The sequence below is a fragment of the Phodopus roborovskii genome, unplaced genomic scaffold, assembly GCF_943737965.1.
Source record: "Phodopus roborovskii unplaced genomic scaffold, PHOROB, whole genome shotgun sequence".
NCBI lineage: Eukaryota > Metazoa > Chordata > Mammalia > Rodentia > Cricetidae > Phodopus > Phodopus roborovskii.
In genome coordinates, this window is record NW_026126571.1 from 3,014,569 (window position 1) to 3,037,845 (window position 23,277).

At 48.7% G+C, this 23,277-nt stretch overlaps 1 protein-coding gene across 1 annotated transcript; it reads right to left on the reverse strand.

Annotated features, from left to right (window-relative positions):
• Positions 1 to 1,221: 1,221 nt before the first annotated feature.
• Positions 1,222 to 19,980, reverse strand: Eva1a (eva-1 homolog A, regulator of programmed cell death). Its single transcript, XM_051203058.1, is given in 3 exon segments — positions 1,222 to 2,535; positions 19,823 to 19,910; positions 19,912 to 19,980. Coding segments are annotated over 3 exon segments (489 nt in total). The 5' UTR covers positions 19,930 to 19,980; the 3' UTR covers positions 1,222 to 2,152.
• Positions 19,981 to 23,277: the final 3,297 nt, after the last annotated feature.

Here is a 23,277-nt window from a genome sequence, read left to right on the forward strand (position 1 = left end):
TTCCATGCTCCCCCCTGACCCCTCCATTCCCCCATACGCATGCACACACAGCCCTTCGCTATGTGCTGTAGAGAAGCTTAGTATTCAAGTCAATACAAGTGTGGTACCGTTGCATCCAGAGCAGAAACAAGGACGGCAAAGCAGAGCTGGGAAAAAAAAAAAAAACAAAAAGATCCACCTTGATGTGAGTCTCTGAACCCAGCCATCTCTGAAGCTACATCCATCTCTGCCCTTTGAGTCCCACACATCAATAAATCCTCTTGAGTTGTGTGCCTCTCTGTTATAAACACAGATAGATACCTTGTACAGAAACTAAAAGCAAGAATGGTGTTATACATCTAAACCTAAAATTGAAACTGGACAGTTTAAACAAACAGACCTGGAGCTCTTACTACATGAGAGTGAGACTGGTGGTTGAACTGTTGTCTGGTAACTCTTGTGCCTCAGTGTACCTGCACAATAACGGGCGTGGTGAAAATGTGTGCAGGTGATCCGGGCACACCCCCCAATGAATTCCCAAAATGCTATCTAAACACTTCAGGGCAGAACTTCCTGCCCATCTCGTAGGCATGGTGATACGTCAACATGCCAAGGAGGAGGCCCTCCCATCAAGAAGGCTCCGGATCGTGCAAATAGACCGCATAAGGGTCCATGACAAGAGAGGGAGCCCCCTGTTCCTAGAGCAGCACTCAACCCTCCTGATTCTGCGGCCCTCTAATACAGTCCCTCATGTGTGGTGGCCCCCAAGCATTAAATTATTTCCTTGCTACATCATAACTCTTAAGTGTGCTACTGTTATGGCTCATAATCATAGTATAAATATCTGATATGCAGGATATTTGATATGCAATCCCCCCCCCAAAGGGTTGGAGATCCACGGGCAGAGAACTGCTGCCCTAGAAGCTGCTGCCTCATCCTGTCACCCAGTTTCCAATATGGGAGTCTTCCTCCCATCCTTCCATAGGGCCTGCCTGCTTTGCCTCCTACCAACTCCTTGACATGTTGAGTGGGGTCACTATCTTATTTCTTGCCATAGGTAAATCCTCTACCTGTTAACAATAACTCAACCACAACACATATTCTACACAAAGAACCCTTATCATCAGGGACCCTCTTTCCATTCTTAATCCTTCAGGGGTCCGGTAGAGACCATACTTGCCCATAAGTAAGAGTGATCATAGAGGCTTTTGTGTGACCACACAGACAGGCGTGAAACAAAAGGAGATTTTCATGGAATGTTTATTTTAGATACCATTTTAATGTTGGCTTTAACCCTCACCTCTGGTTCCCATTCTTTTCTTGGAAATTCCAACTGTTGTTTTTTTTTTTTTTCTTTCTTTCTTTCTTTTAGAGAAAATATTATTTAAATATCATGAGTCTCTGAAGTCATGAGAGACTTTTCTTCTCTCCAAAATGGAAGGACATGGGGCTTCTGTTTTTATGCAGTATTTCCAAATACACATGTCAATATATATTTATAAACTACTGAAAAATAAAACCCTTTATCCTTTGAGGTTATTGATGTATCTAAGTCACCAATACATCTCACAATACAGTAAATTCTATTCATTTTCATGAATGAGGTGGAAACTAGACTAAAAAAAAGGATTTTTAATCCCTGAGGTGTCAGTTAAAATGCAGAGGTTACCAAGATATTTGTTTGTTTTAAAAATTAGCTTTAAATAATTAGCATAGATCATGCTATCGCCATTAAAACCATTTCCACTGCAGGGAATCCTTTAGAAAATTGCATTTTCTGGGTTAAGTTTACCCTGATACTCCCCCCCACCCCCAGCTCTCCGGGTGTGAGAAGTTTTCCTTTCGTAAAGGAGTAACACAGTGGTAAGTCTGTGCAAACTTCTGAGCGACCCAGAAAGTAAGGACCACCCATCTTTTCAGCTTGTCACATCACCATCACGTGGCTGGAGAGGAAACCTCAGCATCATTCCAAAACCTGGAAAGGTTGGGTCAGTGCACGATAGGCAGATGCTGCTGCTTGGGTTGTCTATTTCTCCAGAGGTAAGAAGAGTCTAAAGCAAACCCTCAGGCCCTTGGGAAAGCAGGCTGGCCCCGTGCTCTCTCCACACCATCCCTGCCTGCAGAACCCACTCTTCCTGGTGGCCTGCAGATGTTCTGGGGTCCACACTGTGCCCTAGTAGTAGCGGTTTAGGCTCCGGGTGCCGGGCACCTCAGGCTGCCCATTCATCCAGATTTCCCTGATGATGCGCTCGCGCTCCTCCAACCGCTGTGCGCGCTCCAGCTCCTCTGCAGAGGTGAACACGTTCTTGTTCAAAGTCCTCTCGAAGCGGCGGTGCCTGCGCACCGACAGGTCTGAGGCTGTGTCCTCGCTGCCATCTTCACTGTCGCTGCTGCTATCGGTGCTGCTCTCACGGTCCCGCAAGCACCTCCTCCTCCTCCGGGGACCCCTCCTGCAGTCAGTGTGGCAGGATATCCTCATCACTAAGGCGGCCAAGGTCAGGAACAGGCCGATGCACACGCCAGAGACGAAGTACAGAGCAGCTCGCTCAGGGTTTTCTGTAGGGAGAGGAAGAACGAGAACACAATGGACAGGCGCCATGATGTCTCCATGCAGGGTCAGGGATGTAGAACCATACTCTCATCAAGAATGATGGCGCTTCGATGGCAACCAGTGCCAGCCTTCCCAGGAACAAATTTCATGACGTTTCCAAAGAGAATTATCAAGCCAGGTATGGCGGCTTGTGCTTGCAAATTATCCCAGCGTTTGGGAGACCGAGACAGGAGTAGCGCTGGGAATTCAAGCCCAAAGTAAAACTATCTCAAACAGACAAAAGAGGCTGGGGAGGTGGCTCAGTGAATACAGATCTCTACCTCCAAGCCCAGGGACCTGAATTCTATCCCAGGAATTCACACTGTGGAAAGAAAGAATGGGTAGACACCCTCACATTGTCCTCTGCCCGACAGCACACATGTGTACCAAGAAACGGCACACTGGAAAACACAAGCAAATGTAATAAAAGAAAAAGGCAGGATAGATAGACAGACAGACAGATAGACAACTGGCCAACAACACATCTATTAGGGGCAAGGTATGTGAGACCACCACTCTGTTTTCAACATTTCCAAAGCTGACAGCTTCCAAAGGACTGTGTTTGCTAACAGCCATGTGGGTGAGCTTGGAGGTGAACCACTCTCAGGGTGAAGAGGTGAAGTGATACAAGCCTGGCTTTGCACTAGCCTTGAACTAGCGGTCTCTGAACTGGAGAACCCAGTTAAGCCAACACAGCCTTCAGAACCCCAGAAACCTAGTGGTGTGTGTGCAACTTTTACGTGGGAGATTGTGTGCACATTGGGTCATGAACGGCCAAGTGTAGGTGCTAAGAACTGAACCCAGGTCCTCGACCAAAACAGTACCTGCTCTTAATTGTTGAGCCACCATATCTCCAGCCTTCTCTGCTGTTTCAAGACCCTAAGTTTGGGATGGTTAGTATACAGCCACGAACGACTTGTATACTGAACCACACGTCTAAAGCAGGACAGGTGTTGAGGAATGACCTCATCAAGTTCACTGAAAGAGATGCCAGCCTGGGGAGCATGGCCAGAGAAAGACATTAATTGTTCTACAGGTGTGGTGTACGCGCTCAGTGACCCCTGTGGTACTCAACAGAACCATTGGGTGAACAGAGTCCCTTTCACGAAAAGATGCCTGGCCCAGGTCACAGGGCATGGTTAAACCAACAGGATTTACATACACACTAGCAAACCTACTTTCCATATTCTGCAGTCACTTGGGAAAATGAATGAACATGCTGTTTTGTGTCATCAATAGCAATGGCATCACGATGACATGGAATTGCTTTGTAAATTTAAAGCTGGGCACGGTGGCCCAGAGACCTGCAATCCCAGCACTCTGGAAGCCGAGGTAAGAGTACCAGGAGTTAAGTTCATCCCCAGCTGCTGAGTTCAAGGCCAGCCTGAGCCAGCTACACAAGGTCCCTCCCTGCCTCTCTGTGTGTGTGTGGGTGGGGTGGGATGGGGGGGTCCTTAGTGAGATTTTCAGATTTGTGTTTATGGTGACAATACTCTGCAGAACACATCCATAGAGATCACTGAATTGTAGATTGAGCCTGTGAGCTGTTTCTCATATTTTCACATGTTAACGATTTAAAGATGGGGGCTGGCAAGATGGCACAGTAGATCCCTGCAACCCACATAAAGGTAAGAAAACAGAAAACGGGACCCTAGGACACACTGTTTTCTCCTTCCTGGCTTCTTTAGGGTGAACAGCCACATTCTGCCCCAGCCTCCCACTATGGGTGATTGAGATCTTTCAAATAATAAGCCAAAAGAAATCCTCCAGCCTTTAAATTACTCCTTGTATTTGGTCTCAGCAGTGGAAGTTTAACACTGTCGGATGTGAGAAATCTTCCTAGAAAAACAATGTCTGAGCTATGAGTTGATAGCTATGATGAGTTAGCCATGTGGAGATCAGGAAGAATGTTCCGGAGGGTACACAGGTGTGAAAGCTATGCAGCTGTTCGCCAATGCATGAGATGTCAATCTTAGAGGGGGGGGGAGGGGTTATGCTCCTGGTCTCTCGGTTTTGGCGAATCATGCTTTCTAGCTATGATAAACAAAACAAAGTAACTCAGAGAGGGAAGGGCTTGTTCGGCTTATTGGTCCCAATAATAGTGCATCACTAAGGGAAGTCAGGGCAAAAACTCAAGTAGGGCAGGAACCCGAAGGCAGGAGCTTAAGCCAAAGCCACAGGGGAATGCTATTCTCTGTTTGCAAACATCCCCCATGCCTCCAGATTACTCAGCTTGGTTTCTTACCCAGGGCCACCTGCCCCAGGGAAAGCCCCAGCCATGCTGGACTGCCCACCCCCCACCCCCATCAGCCAAGGAAGAAAATGCCCCCACAGGCTTACCTACAGGCTAATCTGAGGTAATTCCTCCATCACATGTCTAAGTTTGCGTCAGGTTGACAAAACTAGCCAGCACATCCATGATTAGTTCAAGTTCACCCGATGGCAGTGTGCTATCTATTGTTATCGTGTGTGATAAGCCCGGCTCAAAGGCTCACTGATATTCAGCCTGAGCAAACGTAGAAAATCATTAAGCTCAGATACATGGGAAAATCATTAAGCTCAGATACATGGGACATGACTTGGGTGACTAAGAGCCTTCTATGAGGTTAAAGCCTGTGAATCAATCGCCTATCAGTTAATCACTTCAACCTGGGTCCATTTCAGCCTCATAGACCCTCAAGTCACAGAGCACAAGATAAAATGCTGATGGAGGGGGCTGGAGAGATGGCTTAAGGGGGTAAAGCTGCTGCACAAACCTCAGGATCTGAGTTTCGATCCCCACCACACATGTTACAGTTGAGAAGTGGGCACATTACTGTAACCCCCGCCCTGGAGAGACAGATAGGTCCCCCGGGGACTCACATGCCAGACAGCTGAGCCAAATCAGTTAGTTCAACAAGAGACCCTGTCCCCAAAAATAATGGGGGGAGTCTGATAGAGGAAGACAGCTGACTTCAGTCTCTGGCTTTCATATGTGGACACACACACACACAGAGAGAGAGAGAGAGAGAGAGAGAGAGAGAGAGAGAGAGAGAGACAGAGAGAAATAACTGGAATGGAGTGGGTGGGTGGTGTGTGCTGCACATTGGAGCAGACGCAGAGAGAGGACAGAGTTGAGTCACAGAGCTCAGGGGATGGTCTCTGAAAGGAGGCTCAGTCCAGGTGGCCCCTATCAGACCTCATTCCAGTGACAATTCAGAAGTGCATCGCTGGGGGAAAAGCAAAATGAAAATCTATTTGCTGGAAAATGAGTTCTGCTTATTACCAGAATCAAACCTCTCCCAGGGGCCGTGTCTTGGCTTGGATGCTCTGTGCAAATAGAACGCACAGGCCCATTCACTCTAAAACAGCCTCAAGCGCCTGCCCCCAGGTGCCATGACCATTGATTTTCCTACCCCCCTCTGCAGAGGACAGAAGTACCTGAGGTGACAGCTTCCTCTATCCACCCAGCCACCAGGGCCCTTGAGGCCACTGACCCTGCCTGTATTGCTATGAGTCTGAGAAAGCCTGGACTCTGGCTGTGAGCTTTGCTGGGGGTAAGCTGTCTTAACAGTTGGAAGTATGTTCAAGAGAGTAACAGTAGCAGATTTGTTTTTTTTTTTTTTAATTTTTACATTGTATTTTCAAAATAGGGTTTCATGTAACCCAGGCCAACTTTGAGTTCCTGGTCTTCTTGCCTCCATCTCTAAGAACTGAGATCACAGGTAACAGGTATGACCATGCCAGCATCATGGGTAGCCTTAAAAGAACCATTTCCAGTGCCTTTAACAGACATTTTCTTGGTTCTTTCCATGCAGTTTTTAACGGAGAAGACGCCTGAGATTGACAATGTGTTCGCCTGCCCCCACCCCCACCAGGCCCCAAGCCTCTCTCACTAAAGATACCCTTCCCCCTCCCCCTTTCCCCTTCCGCAGCTGAGCTGTATGTGTCACAGCGGGCTATCACCAAGTGCAGATGTGGCCCGCATGCAAGCATGTAAAGGAAAATACTAACAGTCAGTTCAAGAGCTCCTCGGAACTAACACATCCCGTCCCAAGTCATTTCCGGTTCTTAGTTTCCTGTGTGCTTGTGTGCAGTGAACCTACACATGTGTGCTTGTGCTAGAGGAGGCCCTCGGCTGACGTCACAGGCCTCCCACGGCTGACGTCACAGGCCTCCCACGGCTGACGTCACAGGCCTCCCACGGCTGACGTCACAGGCCTCCCACGGCTGACGTCACAGGCCTCCCACGGCTGACGTCACAGGCCTCCCACGGCTGACGTCACAGGCCTCCCACGGCTGACGTCACAGGCCTCCCACGGCTGACGTCCACCTTATTTTTCAGGCAGGGTCTCTCAAACCCGGAGTTTGCTCTTCTGGGTAGCCACACTCGCCAGCTTGCCCCTGGCGCTCCCATCTCTACCTTCCCAGCACTGAAAGGGCAGGCTGCCATGCCCAGCTGGTGTTTAAAAGGTGTAGGGGACCCGAACACAGAGCTCTGATTCAAACAGCCACATGGAAAGGTCAGAAGTAAACTTGGAGTGGACCACCTTTAAAGACCCCTGGAGAGTTCAGGCCACTGTTGATGCAGTCAACAGTCTACCTCTGCTGAAGCTCCCGTCCCATGCCTTGGCTGCTTGGAGACTTCTCTTCATTCACTGCAAGAGCATGGTCTCAGACCATGTGTTCTCACACTGTCGCATTGGTCACGCGCTCCAACACTGAACAGACACAGTGTAAGAAAGAGCTTGGGCAATCCTCCGTTTTCCAATCCCATCACAGGTGGGACCACTTTGTATCCTCTTGTTATAGCTTGAATGTGAAATGCTCCACCAGGCTTCTGCCTGAACACCTAGTCCCCAGCTGGTGGCACTGTTTGGGAGTTGGGAAACCTTGAGGAGGCGGGCCTCCCGGTGGACAGCCCAGTCCTACGTCCTGTGCTGTCCAATTCCTAATCTAGCAAGATGTCATGAGTCAGCCACAGATTCCCGCCACCATGAATTCTTTACCATGATAAACTCTATCCTTCAAATCTGAGCCAAAGCAAACCCTTCTTCTCTTCTGTTGTTTCTTATCAGGCATTTGATTAGGCCTTTCCCAACATTGGACCCAAAGAATGTTCACAGACACACAGAAAGACATACTGTACACACATGTGCATACACTCTCAGGAATGGGAGGGAGGGATGGAAACAGGAAGGAAAGGTGGGGAGAAAGGGGAGAAGTTTGACAGGTGATTTGACAGGTGGTAGGTAAATGATAGACAGATTGGAAGAAAGATAGGAGATAGAATGAAGGCAGATAAGAAAATGAATGGATAGACAGAGGGGGGCTCTCATTTACTGAATCTTGGCAGAAGTTCATATGGTGAAGCCTAGGCTGGAGGGGCTGATTAATCCTGGGACTCAGACAAGCATCGGCTCGTGGTGTCCAGCAGCGGTACAGTAGGAGTCTGGGTTTTCCTTTGCCCTTCCTTTATTGGGCCCCAGGGAAGCTAGTTTATGTTCTGTTGCTGTGATAAATCACCGTGACCAAAAGCAACCAGGAAAAAGGGACTGGGGAAATGTCTTTGTGCTAGTGTTTTATCTTTAATTATTAGTACGGTTTAGGAGAGTAGGTAAGGACAATACCCATGGTTAAAACAGTAAGACTAGGGTGACCCACGTCCTTACTTGCACGAGATGGGAAATCATACCTGGGACAGAGTAGGAAAACAACCATCCCGGCCTCCAACCCCTGCCTTCACAGACCTGCTACACAGGCCTAACCTTCACTGCCGTTGGGTTGTTCATTTGTTGTTTATGAGATGTGGTTTTGCTATGTTGCCCAGGCTAGCCTTAAACTCCTGTTCCTCCTGCATCCAATTCCTGAGTGCTGGGGTTATAGCCATGGGCCGCCATGCCTACTTAATGGGCCTGTTCTCATTCTAGCCTAACTAATTTTTCTCTCCACATCAGAAAACACTTTCTTTTACATACAGCAACCCAGACACAGATTCCGGGAGAGAAGTACAGTAAACGTAACCACACAGCTGCTTAAATAGCATTACTGGGACTCGCTGGCTACCAGACTGACACTTCAAAGCAGGTTTCATAGATGGTATCATTTGAATCACGCCAGCTCACTTTTTCTGCTGACATCAAACCTCCAGTTCTAGACTGTTTGTTTTTACTCTCCTCTAATACTTCCTGCTCCAGATCACTTCCCTCTTGGCCAATGACCCACCCTGGTCTTGACCACGTTCAGACTCTGTTAGTTAGCCAGGAAGCCCGGTTGAGAGGGCTTTTGTTGGCTGTTTTCCTTCGATAAATAAAAATAAACATATTGCTCTATCTTGCTTCCTGCAGGGCCATTGTTTTCATGAGCAGGAAGAGGCCCTTTGTGGAGGTTCCGGGCCGATTTCATTTGCATACTGGGAAGTCTGATCAAGTCCAGGAAACTGTGGGAAGGAGCGGCCACACCAGGCCAGGCCAGGCCGAGCTCAGGCCTGGACAGCTGGTCTCCAGGCCAGCTCTGCCTGAGGTTCCCTGCCCTCAAAGTTTCCAGTCTTTGAGGGGGAAGGAATACACTTTTGAAACAGGCTTCAAAGAGAGTAGCAGGGCTGTGTGGGATTCTGCCCCACACCATAGGAAAGGGAAGACTTCCACCAACACCCCACGCCTCTTTGAGATGCTGAGGGGAGCCTCCCTCGGCCTCTCCCATCCCTGGCTTGTTCTGCTTGGAAACAAGGAATACTGTAGAATCTGTCCCCGCCTGGCAAGCTCTGACTTCTGCCCCTTCACCTTCTCCTCCCACCTCCTGGGCGGTAAACAGTCACCCAGAAGCTCCCGGTCCTTATCTAGTCCACAGCTGATGCATCTCTCCCCTCAGTGTATACTCCTTTGTTTTTGGCAACTTCACACACACACACACACACACACACACACACACACACACACACACCCAAAGTCACCTGGGAAGAGAGACCTTCAACTGAAGAATTGCCCAGATCAGACTGGCCTCTGCTAATTCTTTGAGGAATTGTCTAACTTGCTGTTTGATGGAGGAGGGTCCGGCCCACTGTGGGAGGTGCCGAGCCTGGGGTGGGGGTGGGGAGGGGGTGGGATGGGTGGGCTGTATAAAAAAAGGAGGCTGAGCAAGGCTAGGGAAGCAAGCAGCATCTCTCCATATCTGCTTCAGCTCCTGTCTTCAGGTCCTGCCTCTGGATTTCCCCCATGAAGGAGAGTAAGCTGTAAGATGAAATTAGCTCTCTCTTCCTAGTTGTTTTTGGTCATGGTGGTTTATCACAGCAACAGAGCACAAACTAGCTTCCCTGGGGCCCAATAAAGGAAGAGCAAAGGAAAACCCAGACTCCTACTGTACCGCTACTGGACACCACGAGCCGATGCTTGTCTGAGTCCCAGGATTAATCAGCCCCTCCAGCCTAGGCTTTGCCATATGCACTTCTGCTGTAATTAACTATACAGCTGTTACCTTCTGCATAGGACGGTGAGAAATTTGAGGGCACAATCCATGAGCCACTAGAGGTTTATCATAAACATGATGGATACCTTAAATCATGAGTGACATTTAAACTGAATCATGAATATGAATTCTAAAAGTGCAGCTAATACACTCATTATATGTTCATAAGTGTACTTACATGTCTGCGTGTGTGGATGTGTCTGTGGATATAGATGTGTATTACTAGTTAGTTTTTTATATCTGTCCAAAATACCTAGGATAAACAATTTAAAGATTTGTCTTGGTTCACAGTTTCAGAACCAAAGTTTCAGCTGCCGTCTTGGCACAATTTAGAGCTAGCTGGGAAGAGAGCCACAAAGGGGATCTGTGGAGGGCAGGTCTGGGTGGGGAGGACCATCCTTCTGGAGGGCAGGTCTGGGTGGGGAGGACCATCCTTCTGGAGGGCAGGTCTGCCTGGGGAGGACCGTCCTTCTGGAGGGCAGGTCTGCCTGGGGGAGGACCATTCTTCTGGAGGGCAGGTCTGCCTGGGGGAGGACCATTCTTCTGGAGGGCAGGTCTGCCTGGGGAGGACCATCCTGCTGGAGGGCAGGTCTGCGTGGGGAGGACTGTCCTGCTGGAGGACAGGTCTGCGTGGGGAGGATTGCAAACCCCCTGTGAGCAGCACCGGTCCCCGGTCGGGTCCTGGCCTGAATAGGAGAGGAAGGCAGGAGCCAAGCAACAGGTATCCATGCAGTCACCTCCCTCACTCTTGACAGTGGATGATACAGACTAGCTGCTTCGAGTTTCTGCCTTGACTTCCTGCAATGACGGCCCGTAATCCGCTAAACTGAACGACACTGTTCTTCTCTAGGGTGGCTTTAGTCAGGGGATTTTATCACAGCAACAGAAATGAAACCCAGACACAGTGCTCACTTGGGCAGAGGTCATGGCAGAGTCCGTGCGTGGCTGGGGACAGTAGGTCACCTGACCTCAAGGCACACAGGAAGTAGACAGGAAGACAGGAAGAGGGCAGGGAAAAAGTATCAAGGGCCGCTTCATGACCTACTCCTCCAACTAGGCTCCACTTCCTAAAGTCTCCAGAAACTGCCAAAACATCACACACCCCAGCCGGAACACATAGCCTTTTGAGAGACACTTCGCACCTGAACAGTGCGTGTATTGTATCATATACATATGTATGTAGATGTATGTGTATATGATGAAAGAACATTGGAAGGCCAGGAGATGGGGCCAGCAAGGTATCCCGGTAGGTAAAGGTGCTTGCTGCCAAGCCTGACAACCTGAGCTTGATTCCCAGGACCAACATGGTGGAGGGAGAGACCGACTCTTACAGGCTGTGTTCTGCTGTGTTCTGACCGATACATGCTCACCGAGGCATGCACACGTGTGCTCACTGGTCACACACACACAAACACACACACACACACACACACACACACACCTGTAATGTTCCACCAAAACCTCTTCACTAAAATACTACTATACAAGAAATCAAATGACAAAACTAGAAAAGAATATTTGTCATGTGAGCAGAGACATGGGATCAATACATAAAGAACACCCAGAAAAGGTGCTAAGAAAGAGAGCAACGGAGACGGAGAGACAGCCCTGCAGTCAAGAGCTCAGGATGCTCTTCCAGAGGACCAGGGTTCAAATCCCAGAACCACAAGGCAGCTCACAACTGTAACCCCAGTTCCAGGGGGACCCATATCCTGCTCTGTCCTCCTCAAAGAAATAAATATTTTTAAACAAAGTAAGTAACAACTAGTAAAGAAAATTTGGAAAGGATCTGAGCAGTTCACGGGAAAAAGCAATGGGAATGGTTCTTTGACGTATGAAAGAGGCCCCCCCACCCCCAACGGGACTGGGACTGGGACCCACCCACAGGCACGAGCTACACTTGACAAGATTCCTGTACTCACAAAGTTCCCCTGAGAGGCAGGCATGTCTGTTCAGTTACGCAGCCTTTGTCTTCCAGTAGAATTAAATTGGTAGAATATAATAAGCTGGACCACACAAAGCTGGAAACACTCACTGGCATTTTATGGGAAAACAAAGTCCGCTGACCCCTGGCCAACAGACATTAATTTACATTTAGGGCGCCTTAGCCATCTATCAGATTGTCAAAACTCCAAAAACAACTGAAAACACTGTTCTGGGGCATGGCTTATTTCTCTTTAAAAAGATTAGTAAAGCTCTTTAGGTGGCAAGTTGGTGACGTTTTCCCCTTGAATGTGTATGGGATGTGATCCAGCCATTGTACTTAGGGAAACCAAGTCTGGAAACGCACTTGAGTGTGTGTGCTGTGGTTACTTTTTACTGCTCTGTTTGAGAACGGTCTGGGCCATTCCCACTGGCCATGGGCAAAGGGTTGCCTAAGCTTGGGGCCATCTGTACATTGGAGAAGTAAGCAAATGTCTAACAGAACAAGGAAGCTTACACCATAGGGACTCACAGTGTCTCCGGGACATAATGCCTAGTGGGAAAGCCGGGCACAGACAGGATATTCAGTTTACTACTCGCATATAAAACTGGGGAAAGGTGTCCAGAAGGCACCAAAGCCTATGGATGGAAGTGGGTGGAAGGGACAGCTGTGAAATTAGACTTCTTTCCCTGCCTTTTCACATGGTGATGGGAGCAGGTAGACTGTGACCAGCAAGAAACTCACCGAGAAGGTAACGTTAAAGGAAAACCCTAAAAGAATGGAGTCCTGAGCCAGGCACACTTGCCAGAGAACCCAACCATTGAGTTAAAATGAGTAATTGTCCCATTTATTCTTCCTAATGACCCTATTAGAAATTATTAATGAGGCTATTATTACTGATGGGATTATTGTCCTCTTTGTAAAGCATTATATTCTGGTTAACGAGTTGCTTGCAAATAGTTAAGAAGGGAATTGTTACTTCCCTCAATACAAGCTGAGACAGAAGGACTAAAATACAAGTCACAGAAACATGGATGAGGGAGAGAATTCCACCAGTGAGGGAGCACCACAGCCTCATCAGATGACCAAGTTAAGCCACTATCCGCAGCTAACAAATAGCATTAACAGTTAAAACATATGGAGCACTGGATTATTTTGGTGTGTGTATGTGCCTGTGGTGTGTGCATGCTTACACGTGTGTGTGCTCATACGTATAGAAGCCAGAGGTTAGCATCTGGTGTCTTCCTTGATGGTCCCACCGTACACAGTGAGGCAGCATCCTCCTTGATGGCACACAGTGAGGCAGCATCTTCTCTCCCTTGGGCTCAGAACTCACCCATCTGGCTAGTCCATCCAGCTTGCTCCAAGAACTTCTGTCTCCACCCGCCATGAACAGGGCCTGCAGGCAGGCCACCACACTCACTGGCATTTATGTGTGTGGTGGGGATCCGAACTCCAGTGCTCGTAATTCTGAGTTACGGATGCAGAACAGTGTAGACTAGGCTGAGCTCAGGCTATGGAGCTCAAGAGGACAGAGAACTGGGAGTTACCTAATGTGCATATGATACAAGTGGAAATTAATATTTTGATCAAATATTATTCTTTTAAGGTGCCACCACTGAGTTACAGAATACAGCTAGAGCAGGCTGGGGGGGTGTGGCTCAGTCAGTAAAATGTTTGCCTTTGATGCCCAGAACCCACATAATAATAATAATAATAATAATAATAATAATACACCATGGTGGTGCTTGCTTGTAATGCCAGGGCTAAGAGGCGGGGGCAGGCCCATCGCTGGGGCTTACTGGCCTTTCTTGGTCAGTTTCAGACCAGAGGGCAACCCTATCTCAAAAGACCAGCTAGTACCTACAGAATGACAGCTGAGGCTTCCTCTGACCCCATGTGCACATGTGTGCACACGCCCCGTACCACACAGAAACAACCATATAAAAAGTGCATGGACGCCCACTTGATGCCAGCACCAACATCCAAATTATAGCAGAAGGCAGTCGCATTTAAAATTGACCGATGGCAAAATGCTGCGTGTGCTACACACTATCCACGCATGTTCTACACACACACACACACACACACACACACACACACGGTGCTACACACTATCCATGCATGTTCTGCATACACACACACACACACACACACACACACACACGGTGCTACACACTATCCATGCATGTTCTGTGCACGCAAACACACACACACACACACACACACACACACACGGTGCTACACACTATCCATGCATGTTCTGTGCACACAAACACACACACACACACACACACACACGGTGCTACACACTATCCATGCATGTTCTGTGCACACAAACACACACACACACACACACACACACACGGTGCTACACACTATCCATGCATGTTCTGTGCACACAAACACACACACACACACACACACACACGGTGCTACACACTATCCATGCATGTTCTGTGCACACAAACACACACACACATACACACGGTGCTACACACTATCCATGCATGTTCTGTGCACACAAACACACACACACACACACACACACACACACACACACACGGTAATAGCATGCCACTCACGCATTTCTATTTCACTTCTCTTTCAGCACATTCTCATTTTGAGAGTTCTTGCGCTCATAGTACTGTGCCTGCCTACATCTCTAATTACGCCCTTAGAAGGCATTCCTAGCAATGGGATCCCTACACACATGCGTGTTTAAGGCTTTTGTCAGAGTTTGAGAGCCACTCCCCAGAGAGCTACCATCAGTCTGTGACGCCATCGCTTTGCGTGCAAGCACTTGCCTCCCTCTGCTCCCTTTCCATCCTCACTCCTCATGCATTTGCCAGGAGTTTAAACTGCTCCATCTTATCAGCCATTTGCATTTTTCCTTATGCAAACTGCCAATTCTGGTCCTTTGTTGTCTTTTCTCTTGGGACTCTTTTATTAAACTTGTAAAACATTATACTATAGACTCCAACATTTTTATCATTAGTAACAATTGTTTTTCTTAAAGAAAGAGTCTGTATAGTATGGTGATTACAACAGTAATCCCAGGACTTGTGAAGCTGAGGCAGGGGCATTGTCATGAGTTAGGAGCCAGCCTTAGCTATTCAGTTTATCATTTCTTTTCAGGGAGTATTTGGTTAGACTGATTCTGTTAATTACTGAATGGTTGGTGTTGATGGTGGGCATCGTGAAGGATGGTAATATTTTACAATAATTATGGTATAAGATCCATGTCACACATACATGGACAAGACATGTCCAGAAGCAAACGGGAAGATCACAGTCACACGCTCAGCTGGAATCAGAGGCCACATGAGTCTGCTGGCTTCTGCCTGCACACACACACACACACACACACACAGAGAGAGAGAGAGAGAGAGGGAGGGAGAGACAAACAATCACACACAGAGAGAGACACAAGCAATCACACACACACACAATCACACACAATCACACACACAGAATCACACAATCACACACACACACAGAGACAAACAATCACACACACACAATCACACAGACAATCACACACACAATCACACACACACATCAACCCTATTTAGAGAATAAAAAAGTAAAGCCAGTCCTTCCCCAAAGGAAACTTAATCAAAAACCCAGCCCCTTCCTCTTCAAACAACATCCACAAATGTCAGCTAACAGACACAAAACAAGAGCCAGCTACCAAAAGATTAAAAACTCACTCAAGTGGGCAGGAGGGTTTCCATGTGCAATCAAAGAGCTGCTTCTGTATAAAAATGTCTGGTCTACAGAAACAAGCTCAAGAAGTCAGTTATCTTGCAGAAAAACACAACTTTGAGCTGAGGAGAAAACAAACATAGGGAACTCCCAGGTTTACACAACCTTCTATCCCCCTTTCTTCTGGAAGGTTCAAAAACCTCATATCACACGGAGAGAGAGAGAGAGAGAGAGAGAGAGAGAGAGAGAGAGAGAGAGAGAGAGAGAGAGAGAGAGACAGACAGACAGACAGAGACAGAGATAGAGACATAGAGAGGGACAGAGAGAGAGAGACAGAGAGAGGGACAGAGAGAGACAGAGACACAGAGAGTCGTCAGACAAAGGACTAAGACAGTTGTATGCATTAGAAGTAGCAAGCGTGTTGCTCAGGACATGGGCTTCATGGTTTGGACACGAGGTAACCTGTGTTAGTCAGGACCCCTCTAAGAAACATAGTGAATAAGAGGGGTAGACCTTGTTAGACTCAAGATCAGAGGCGACAACTCCCACAGTGTGCAGGCTGGAGAACTGCAGAAGCCAACCGCTGCTCAGTTGTTGGGGCAGCTAGAAGCCCCAGAACTTGAGGGACCAGTAAGGCAGGTTGAAGGGCTAGAAGGTTTAATGCTGGTAGAAGTCGCCACTGAAAGATGGATCCCCTGGAATCTGATGTCAATGATCAACGCCAGCTGCAGGAAAAGTACTTCTCAGGAAGAGTCACACCTCCCTGTGACAGTTAGCTGTAATTACCAAATTAACACAATCTTGAATCTCATGGGGAGAGAATCTCAGTGGTTGTCTAGATCCAGTCCGTCTGTTTGCAGGTCCGTGGGAAGTTGTCTTGTCTGAGCTAGTGGAGGTGAGTAGACCCAGCCCACCATGGGCAACACCATCCCCTACGTAGGGGATCCTGCCCTGTGTAAGGGCGAAGGGAGTGAGCCCAGTACAGCCATGCACGCATTCATTCTCTCTTTACTCTTGCCTGTGGATACGACTAGCCCCTTGGAATTTAAGACACTTTAGCTCTCCTGTAGTCTTGGACCCCAATCTGGAATTGCGAGCTAACGTGGACACTCTCTGTCTCCCCTGGGTTGTTTTTGTCAGGATTTTTATCACAGCAGCAGAAAACAACACCAAGACACCACCGGTGTGCAAGTCTCTTCCTGCTTCTTCCTCGTTTTTATTCCACTTAGACCCTCAGTCTATGAACAGAGACGCCCGCGCTCAAGGTGAGTCCCCCTGACTCGGTTCACTGCTCTGTGCCAATCTTCAAATAAATAAATAAATAAATAAAAACCTATTATACAAACCCAGACCTGTGACAAAATTGTAGGCGCCTCTCCATCCGCTGAGGTTGGCAAGGAAGGTCAACCGGGTCACAAGCGAAACCCTGATGTGATCAGGAGACGCTGGGTGCACTGAGACTCATGACCAGATGGAGGAGGTCATGGGAGAGAGCCAGGCGAGATCAAGGCAGCCCCCAAGTCTCCTGCCATGCTTCCTAATCTGTTTCTAATCCATCGCTACACTTTCTTTAAGGACAGTAACGATTTTTTTTTTTTACTTATTGAATTCATCTTTGTGTTTTTAACATTTCTGCTTCGTTGCCACTATAATTGAGGAGTGTCCCAGAGTTTAGAATAAAAAGAAATTATGTACGCATGCGTTTGTGTGTGGGTATGTGCACCTGTACGCAGGAGCCTGTGGAGGCCAGAGGAGGGTACAGGGTCTCCTAGCACAGACATGTCAGGAGGTTGTAAGCTGTCAAGCGTGAGCATGGGCAACTGAACTCGGGGTCCTCTTCAAGAGTGGTATTCGCTCTTAACTGCTGAGCCATCTGTTTTGCCACTCAGAACCCATTTTGATCACTGTCTTCTTATTACACATTAGAAATTTTATTTTAGATACCCACGTTTCCATTTTCTGGCATTAGCTTTAAATCTTTGCCTGTGGTCATTTAATTAAAAAAAAAAAAAAAAAAGCCCACGTGTATTTATTTATTTGGAAGGTGAGCCCTCTCCTCAGCACCCCCTTCTCGAATGCCTACGTAAAAGAAGGAGAACTTTTACTGTATCCCACATAATAATGAATTCTAGCGTAATGGGGTAGGAAAAAAAGGAAGTTGGAGGAGACAGAAAAATGGGGCCATGGGCATTTTCAGTCTCAACAGGATCACAAGACACCCGGTAAACAGCAGCCAATTCAATGAATTACCACATTCAGTGGTCACAACTCGGGGCCAGCCTGGTCAAAATGGAAACTCGCCAAGTGCGTCCTGTGCTGAGCAGAGAACCAAAGTCCAGTGCTGTTTGCTCTCAGAGGCATTCTTATCCGAGAGCTAGTGTCTGGAAATCCCTAACCCTCCTGCTGGCCACGGCATCACCCTCCTCCGGTTACCATGAAAACGTGTCGTCACAACCCCAGACATTCCAACTCCAGCTTTGGGGTCCTTTATTCCCAACACAGCTTGGATAAACAGCAAAGAGGCTGGAGGTGTAGCTCAGAGTGTAGAGTGCTAGCTTAGCCTGTATGAAGCTCTGTGTTTAGTCTCCAGCACAAACCACATGCCATGCTGGTGCAAGCTCATGGGACATTTGAAGATACCCTGTGAGGCTGTGTCAAAAAAAAAAAAAAAAAAAAAAAAAAAAAGTGAAGTTTCTCTGAAGTGTGGATGCCCAGGAAGAAGGCAGCGGGTATCAGATTGCCTTAACTGGGACAAGGAGTTGTATTCTCTGCATCATGAAAGAAAAACCAGGTTGTATGGCACCCATGGACTAGATAGATGCTCTATGATGGTCAGTGTTGATGGTCCACTTGACAGACTTTGGTACTCCTGCGAGGGATTGTCTAGACTAAGGCTAGCCTCTGAGAGTGTCTGTGAGAATTTATCTTTTTTAAAAAATATATTTTAAGGAATTTCATACTTGCACACAACATATTTTTATTATAACTATCCACCCTCCTTCCCCAGCTCTTCCTAGGCTCACCATTACCCCCTCCCAACTTCATGTCCTTTGGGAAACTGTGTTTATTATGTTAGTTAATGTGAGAAAAATCTGTCTCAGCTGGGAGAGGTGGACTCATCCTCTAGGCGGAACAGAGGAGCCGGGCTGGCTATGTAAAACAGAGAACAAGACTCAAGTAAGGACATACTGCTTTCTCTTCCTGGTTGTGAGGTAATGTGGTCGGCTGCTGCAAGTTCCTGTTGCCTTGGCTCTCCTGACATGATGGGCTGGGAGCTAACACACATCCTTTCTGTCTTAAGTTGTTTTTGTCGGGGTGTTTTGTCACAGCAGCAAGAAAGTAACTAAGACATTCCCCTATCGTGCCAACCAAAAATGCGCCAGAGGATTAGCCCTCAGAATTTCCCTTACAGTGGCTGAGCCGTTGTAAATGGAAGCATTGGGCTTTACATTTGAATTCTCAAGTTACCAATACGAACCGTGGCTAGAAAATTAGAAAATATAACCCTTCTCCTAAAGGGAGTCGAATCAAAACATCAGCCCCTTCTTCATACAGCACCCACACGATCCCAGGCAAAACAAAACAAAATACAAGCAAGTTTCATCAAAACGTGAACGATTAAAACATTCACTCCAGCAGCAGCACAAGTCTGACCATTACAATGAGGGCATCTTTCATATAAACAATGCCTGGTCTCCAGAAAAAAAAAAAAGAAAGAAAGAAAGAAAGACAGACAGAAAAAAGTGGGTGGGGGCAGTCAGCCATCTTGCTGAAGAGCTTGAGTTAGAATCAAAAAGAGGTTCACATCAGGTCTCTGAGAGCCACATACCTTCCGTCTACCTTGGAGGAAGAAAGAGAGAGAGACCTGTGTGGGACTGAGAATCTACAGAAATTCTCAGGCTGCTGGAGTCCTCAGTAACTTATTGGTTGCTGTGCTGAGGACAGAAACCAGCACTGGCTGTGGCCGAAAGGCAATTAAACATTTCTCCAGAAAGACAAAGCTGCCAAATTAGAGCACGTCACACTTAAATAAGAGGCTGGAGAACTTTTACCTGGAACAGAGCCGCCCTGTGATGGCCACTCACTTCTCTCCCAGTGCAAGAGCAGACCTGGCCATCAGGAAGAATCCAGGACTCAGTACTGGGTCACAGCTCTGGCCAGCAGACATCAGCACCCACCTGACATATACGAACAGGCTGCCAGGACACTGCTGAGCAAAGCCATCTCCAGGGGCTCCGCGGCCACGGGCTCCGTGCTGGGGCTGAGGGGCAGCCTCATATGGCATCGGGAGGAGAGCTGGACACTTCCGAATGAGCGTGGGCCCCTCCCTCTCTTCTCCTGTTTGGAAACATAGAGTGAGCTATGAAGCATAGCCTGCTTTCCTGGGGTTGTGGTGTTTCCAGCAGCCTGTGCTCAGTCACAAAGAGCCAGGGTCCCAAAGGAAGCCACCTCTCCCTGGGTTCTGTCCTTTGATCAGGCCAGGCGCCTGGTTTTCAGGAGGCAGTAACACCGTGGCTTCTCTCAGCCCCATTGGCAGCCCTCCGTCAGGGCAGCCCTCATATGCTTCACTGGCTCCTTCCTGATTCCTCCGTGGGCGAGAAATGGTCCATTAGAGCCACATCATCACCTCGGGGACTGTTCTTTTCCGGAAGCCGCATCATCGATGACACAGGTGTACTTTGATCAGGTACCTCCTCCCTTGGGTCAAAATATGCCACCCTCGGCGATGGATCAGCAATGTCCGTCCCACAGCTGCCGCCCCGTGCCCAGTTCTAAAATACCCATCAGGACTTGGGAGCTCAGTCTGCTCCTGGATCCCAGCTCCACGGCTCCAGGGTAATGATGTGTCAGGGATTAGGGCAAGAATGGAGTCCAGAAGTAGAGAGAGAGAGGTTAAAAACAGCAACAACAAGAAAACAGGGTAGCGGGCAGGGGATGCGCAGTAAGGTTGCTCAGGCAGCGGTGGGCAAGCAGCCCTGAAAAGGTACCCAGTGTTTTTAACACTTTTTTTTTTTTTTAAAGCGCAGAATGTCAGAATGAAGAGTGTGGGCTAAGGGGCTCTGAAAGGAGGCTGTCTTCCAGGGTGGGGAGTGGGGGAGGCAGGGACACACGGACTGGACTCCCCTCCCCCCCCCCAGCCTCTGAGCCACAGCAGGGCATGTCCTTCAGGAGTCATCAGCATTCCTGAAAGGGGACACTGAGGGACACAGACACACAGTGGGTGGCCAGGCTACTGGCCTGCTCCTCACTTCTGGGCTCAGTCTATTTAAGGACCCCGGGGTCTGTACTGATCCTTTCTTGCACAAATAAAGCCTGTGGGGGGGGGGGGTCAGAGAATGGAGCTCGCCATTAGGTCGGGGCGTCTGTACAGACAGACAGGAAGTGACGTAGCCGGGCAGAAACAGGACATAAGCAGGGACAAACAGGAAATGGCTCCCTTCTCTATGGAGACACTTTAGCAGACACCATGGGAGACCGCAAAGTGGTAAGAGGTCCAGACACTTCTCCGGTAAGATAAGACCACGTGGAAAAACTTAGATTAATAGAAATGGGTTAATAATTAAGACCGAGATAGCCAATAAGAAGCCCAAGTCACCCGCCAACAGTTTCATAATTAATACAGCATCTGTATGTTTATTTGGGACTGAAGTGGCTGTGGGACTAGGCTGGGGGGACAGGGAGCGTGTAACAAGGATCCAGGAGGAGAAAGAAGCCTCTAGACTGTCAAGTTCAGACCCATCCCCTCCCCCCCCCCCCCCCCGTCCTCCCCAATGCTCCACGATGCAGGACATGCCACTCACTGCCAGTGTTGCAACAGTGTCCCATATTCTCCTTCCTGAATCATCCCCGCTCACAACACAGATGTGATCATAGGGCTGCAGCCTAGGCCCATAGCCGCTCTCCATTCACTTTAATAGCAGGGACCTCTGTGACTCCGACCTCGGTTCCTACCGCCTCATCTGCAGGCCACACCCACAGAGTGACAACAGCTCGAATGTTCCCACAATGCCACACTGTCTTTAATTGCCAGAGGCACCAAGCTCCTCCATCTTTCCACGCATTTGACTGCAATCTTCATTCGCACCTACTGCTCTTACAGAGGACTTGGGTTTGTTCCCCAGCACCTACGTTGGGCAACTCACAAGCACCTGCAGCTCTGGCTTCAAGGAATCTACCACCCTTATCTGGCTGGCTTCCTCGGGTGCCGACACTCACACACAAATACCCCCACATACATAGATGCCATTAAAGTAAAAAAAGAAAAGAAAAAAACTTACAAAAACCATAGTGATCTCTCCAGTTGGTCCAGGGACTGCTTAACGAAGATGCCTGGCCTGCATCTCACTGCCAGGAGTGTCATCTGAGAGTCAGCAGCATCAACATTGATTGGCAGCTTATTATTAGGGCTGCAGAGTCTCGGGCACCACCCCAGACCTAAGAAATCCAAATCCCAGTTTCTAAGACACCCAGCTGATGAGTTTGAGAAGTGCTGCATCTTGTTCGCTCTTGGGGGAAGCACACTTTGAAGCAACACATGAGCATAGAGACACAGGGCAGAGACACAGGGCAGGAGAGACACAGGGCAGAAGAGACACAGGGCAGAAGAGACACAGGACAGAGACACAGGGCAGGAGAGACACAGGGCAGAGACATAAGACAGGAGAGACACAGGGCAGGAAAGACACAGGACAGAGACACAGGACAGGAGAGACACAGGACAGAGACACAGGGCAGGAGAGACACAGGGCAGGAGAGACACAGGGCAGAGACACAGGGCAGGAGAGACAGGACAGAGACACAGGGCAGGAGAGACACAGGGCAGGAGAGACACAGGGCAGGAGAGACACAGGGCAGAAGAGATACAGGACAGGAGAGACACAGGGCAGAAGAGACACAGGGCAGAAGAGACACAGGGCAGGCGAGACAGGACAGAGACACAGGGCAGAGACACAGGACAGAATAGACACAGGACAGAGACAGAGGGCAGAAGAGACACAGGGGAGAGACACAGGGCAGGAGAGACACAGGGAAGGAGAGACACAGGGCAGGAGAGACACAGGGCAGGAGAGACACAGGGCAGGAGAGACACAGGGCAGGAGAGACACAGGGCAGGAGAGACACAGGGCAGGAGAGACACAGGGCAGAGACACAGGGCAGGAGAGACACAGGGCAGAAGAGACACAGGACAGGAGAGACACAGAGCAGAAGAGACACAGGGCAGAAGAGACACAGGGCAGGCGAGACAGGACAGAGACACAGGGCAGAGACACAGGACAGAATAGACACAGGACAGAGACACAGGACAGAGACAGAGGGCAGAAGAGACACAGGGGAGAGACACAGGGCAGGAGAGACACAGGGCAGGAGAGACACGGGGCAGGAGAGACACAGGGCAGGAGAGACACAGGGCAGAGACACAGGGCAGGAGAGACACAGGATAGGAGAGATAGGGCAGGAGAGACACAGGGCAGGAGAGACACGGGGCAGGAGAGATAGGGGACAGATGCGTGCAGCCACGCCTGTGTGTGGGGTTATGCCACGCCCCTCTGGGAAACCCTCTGTCCCTGCTTAGCTCTGAGAGGACTGCTAGCATACACTTGACAGCATTTAGCATCGTTTCTGGTTGTCATAG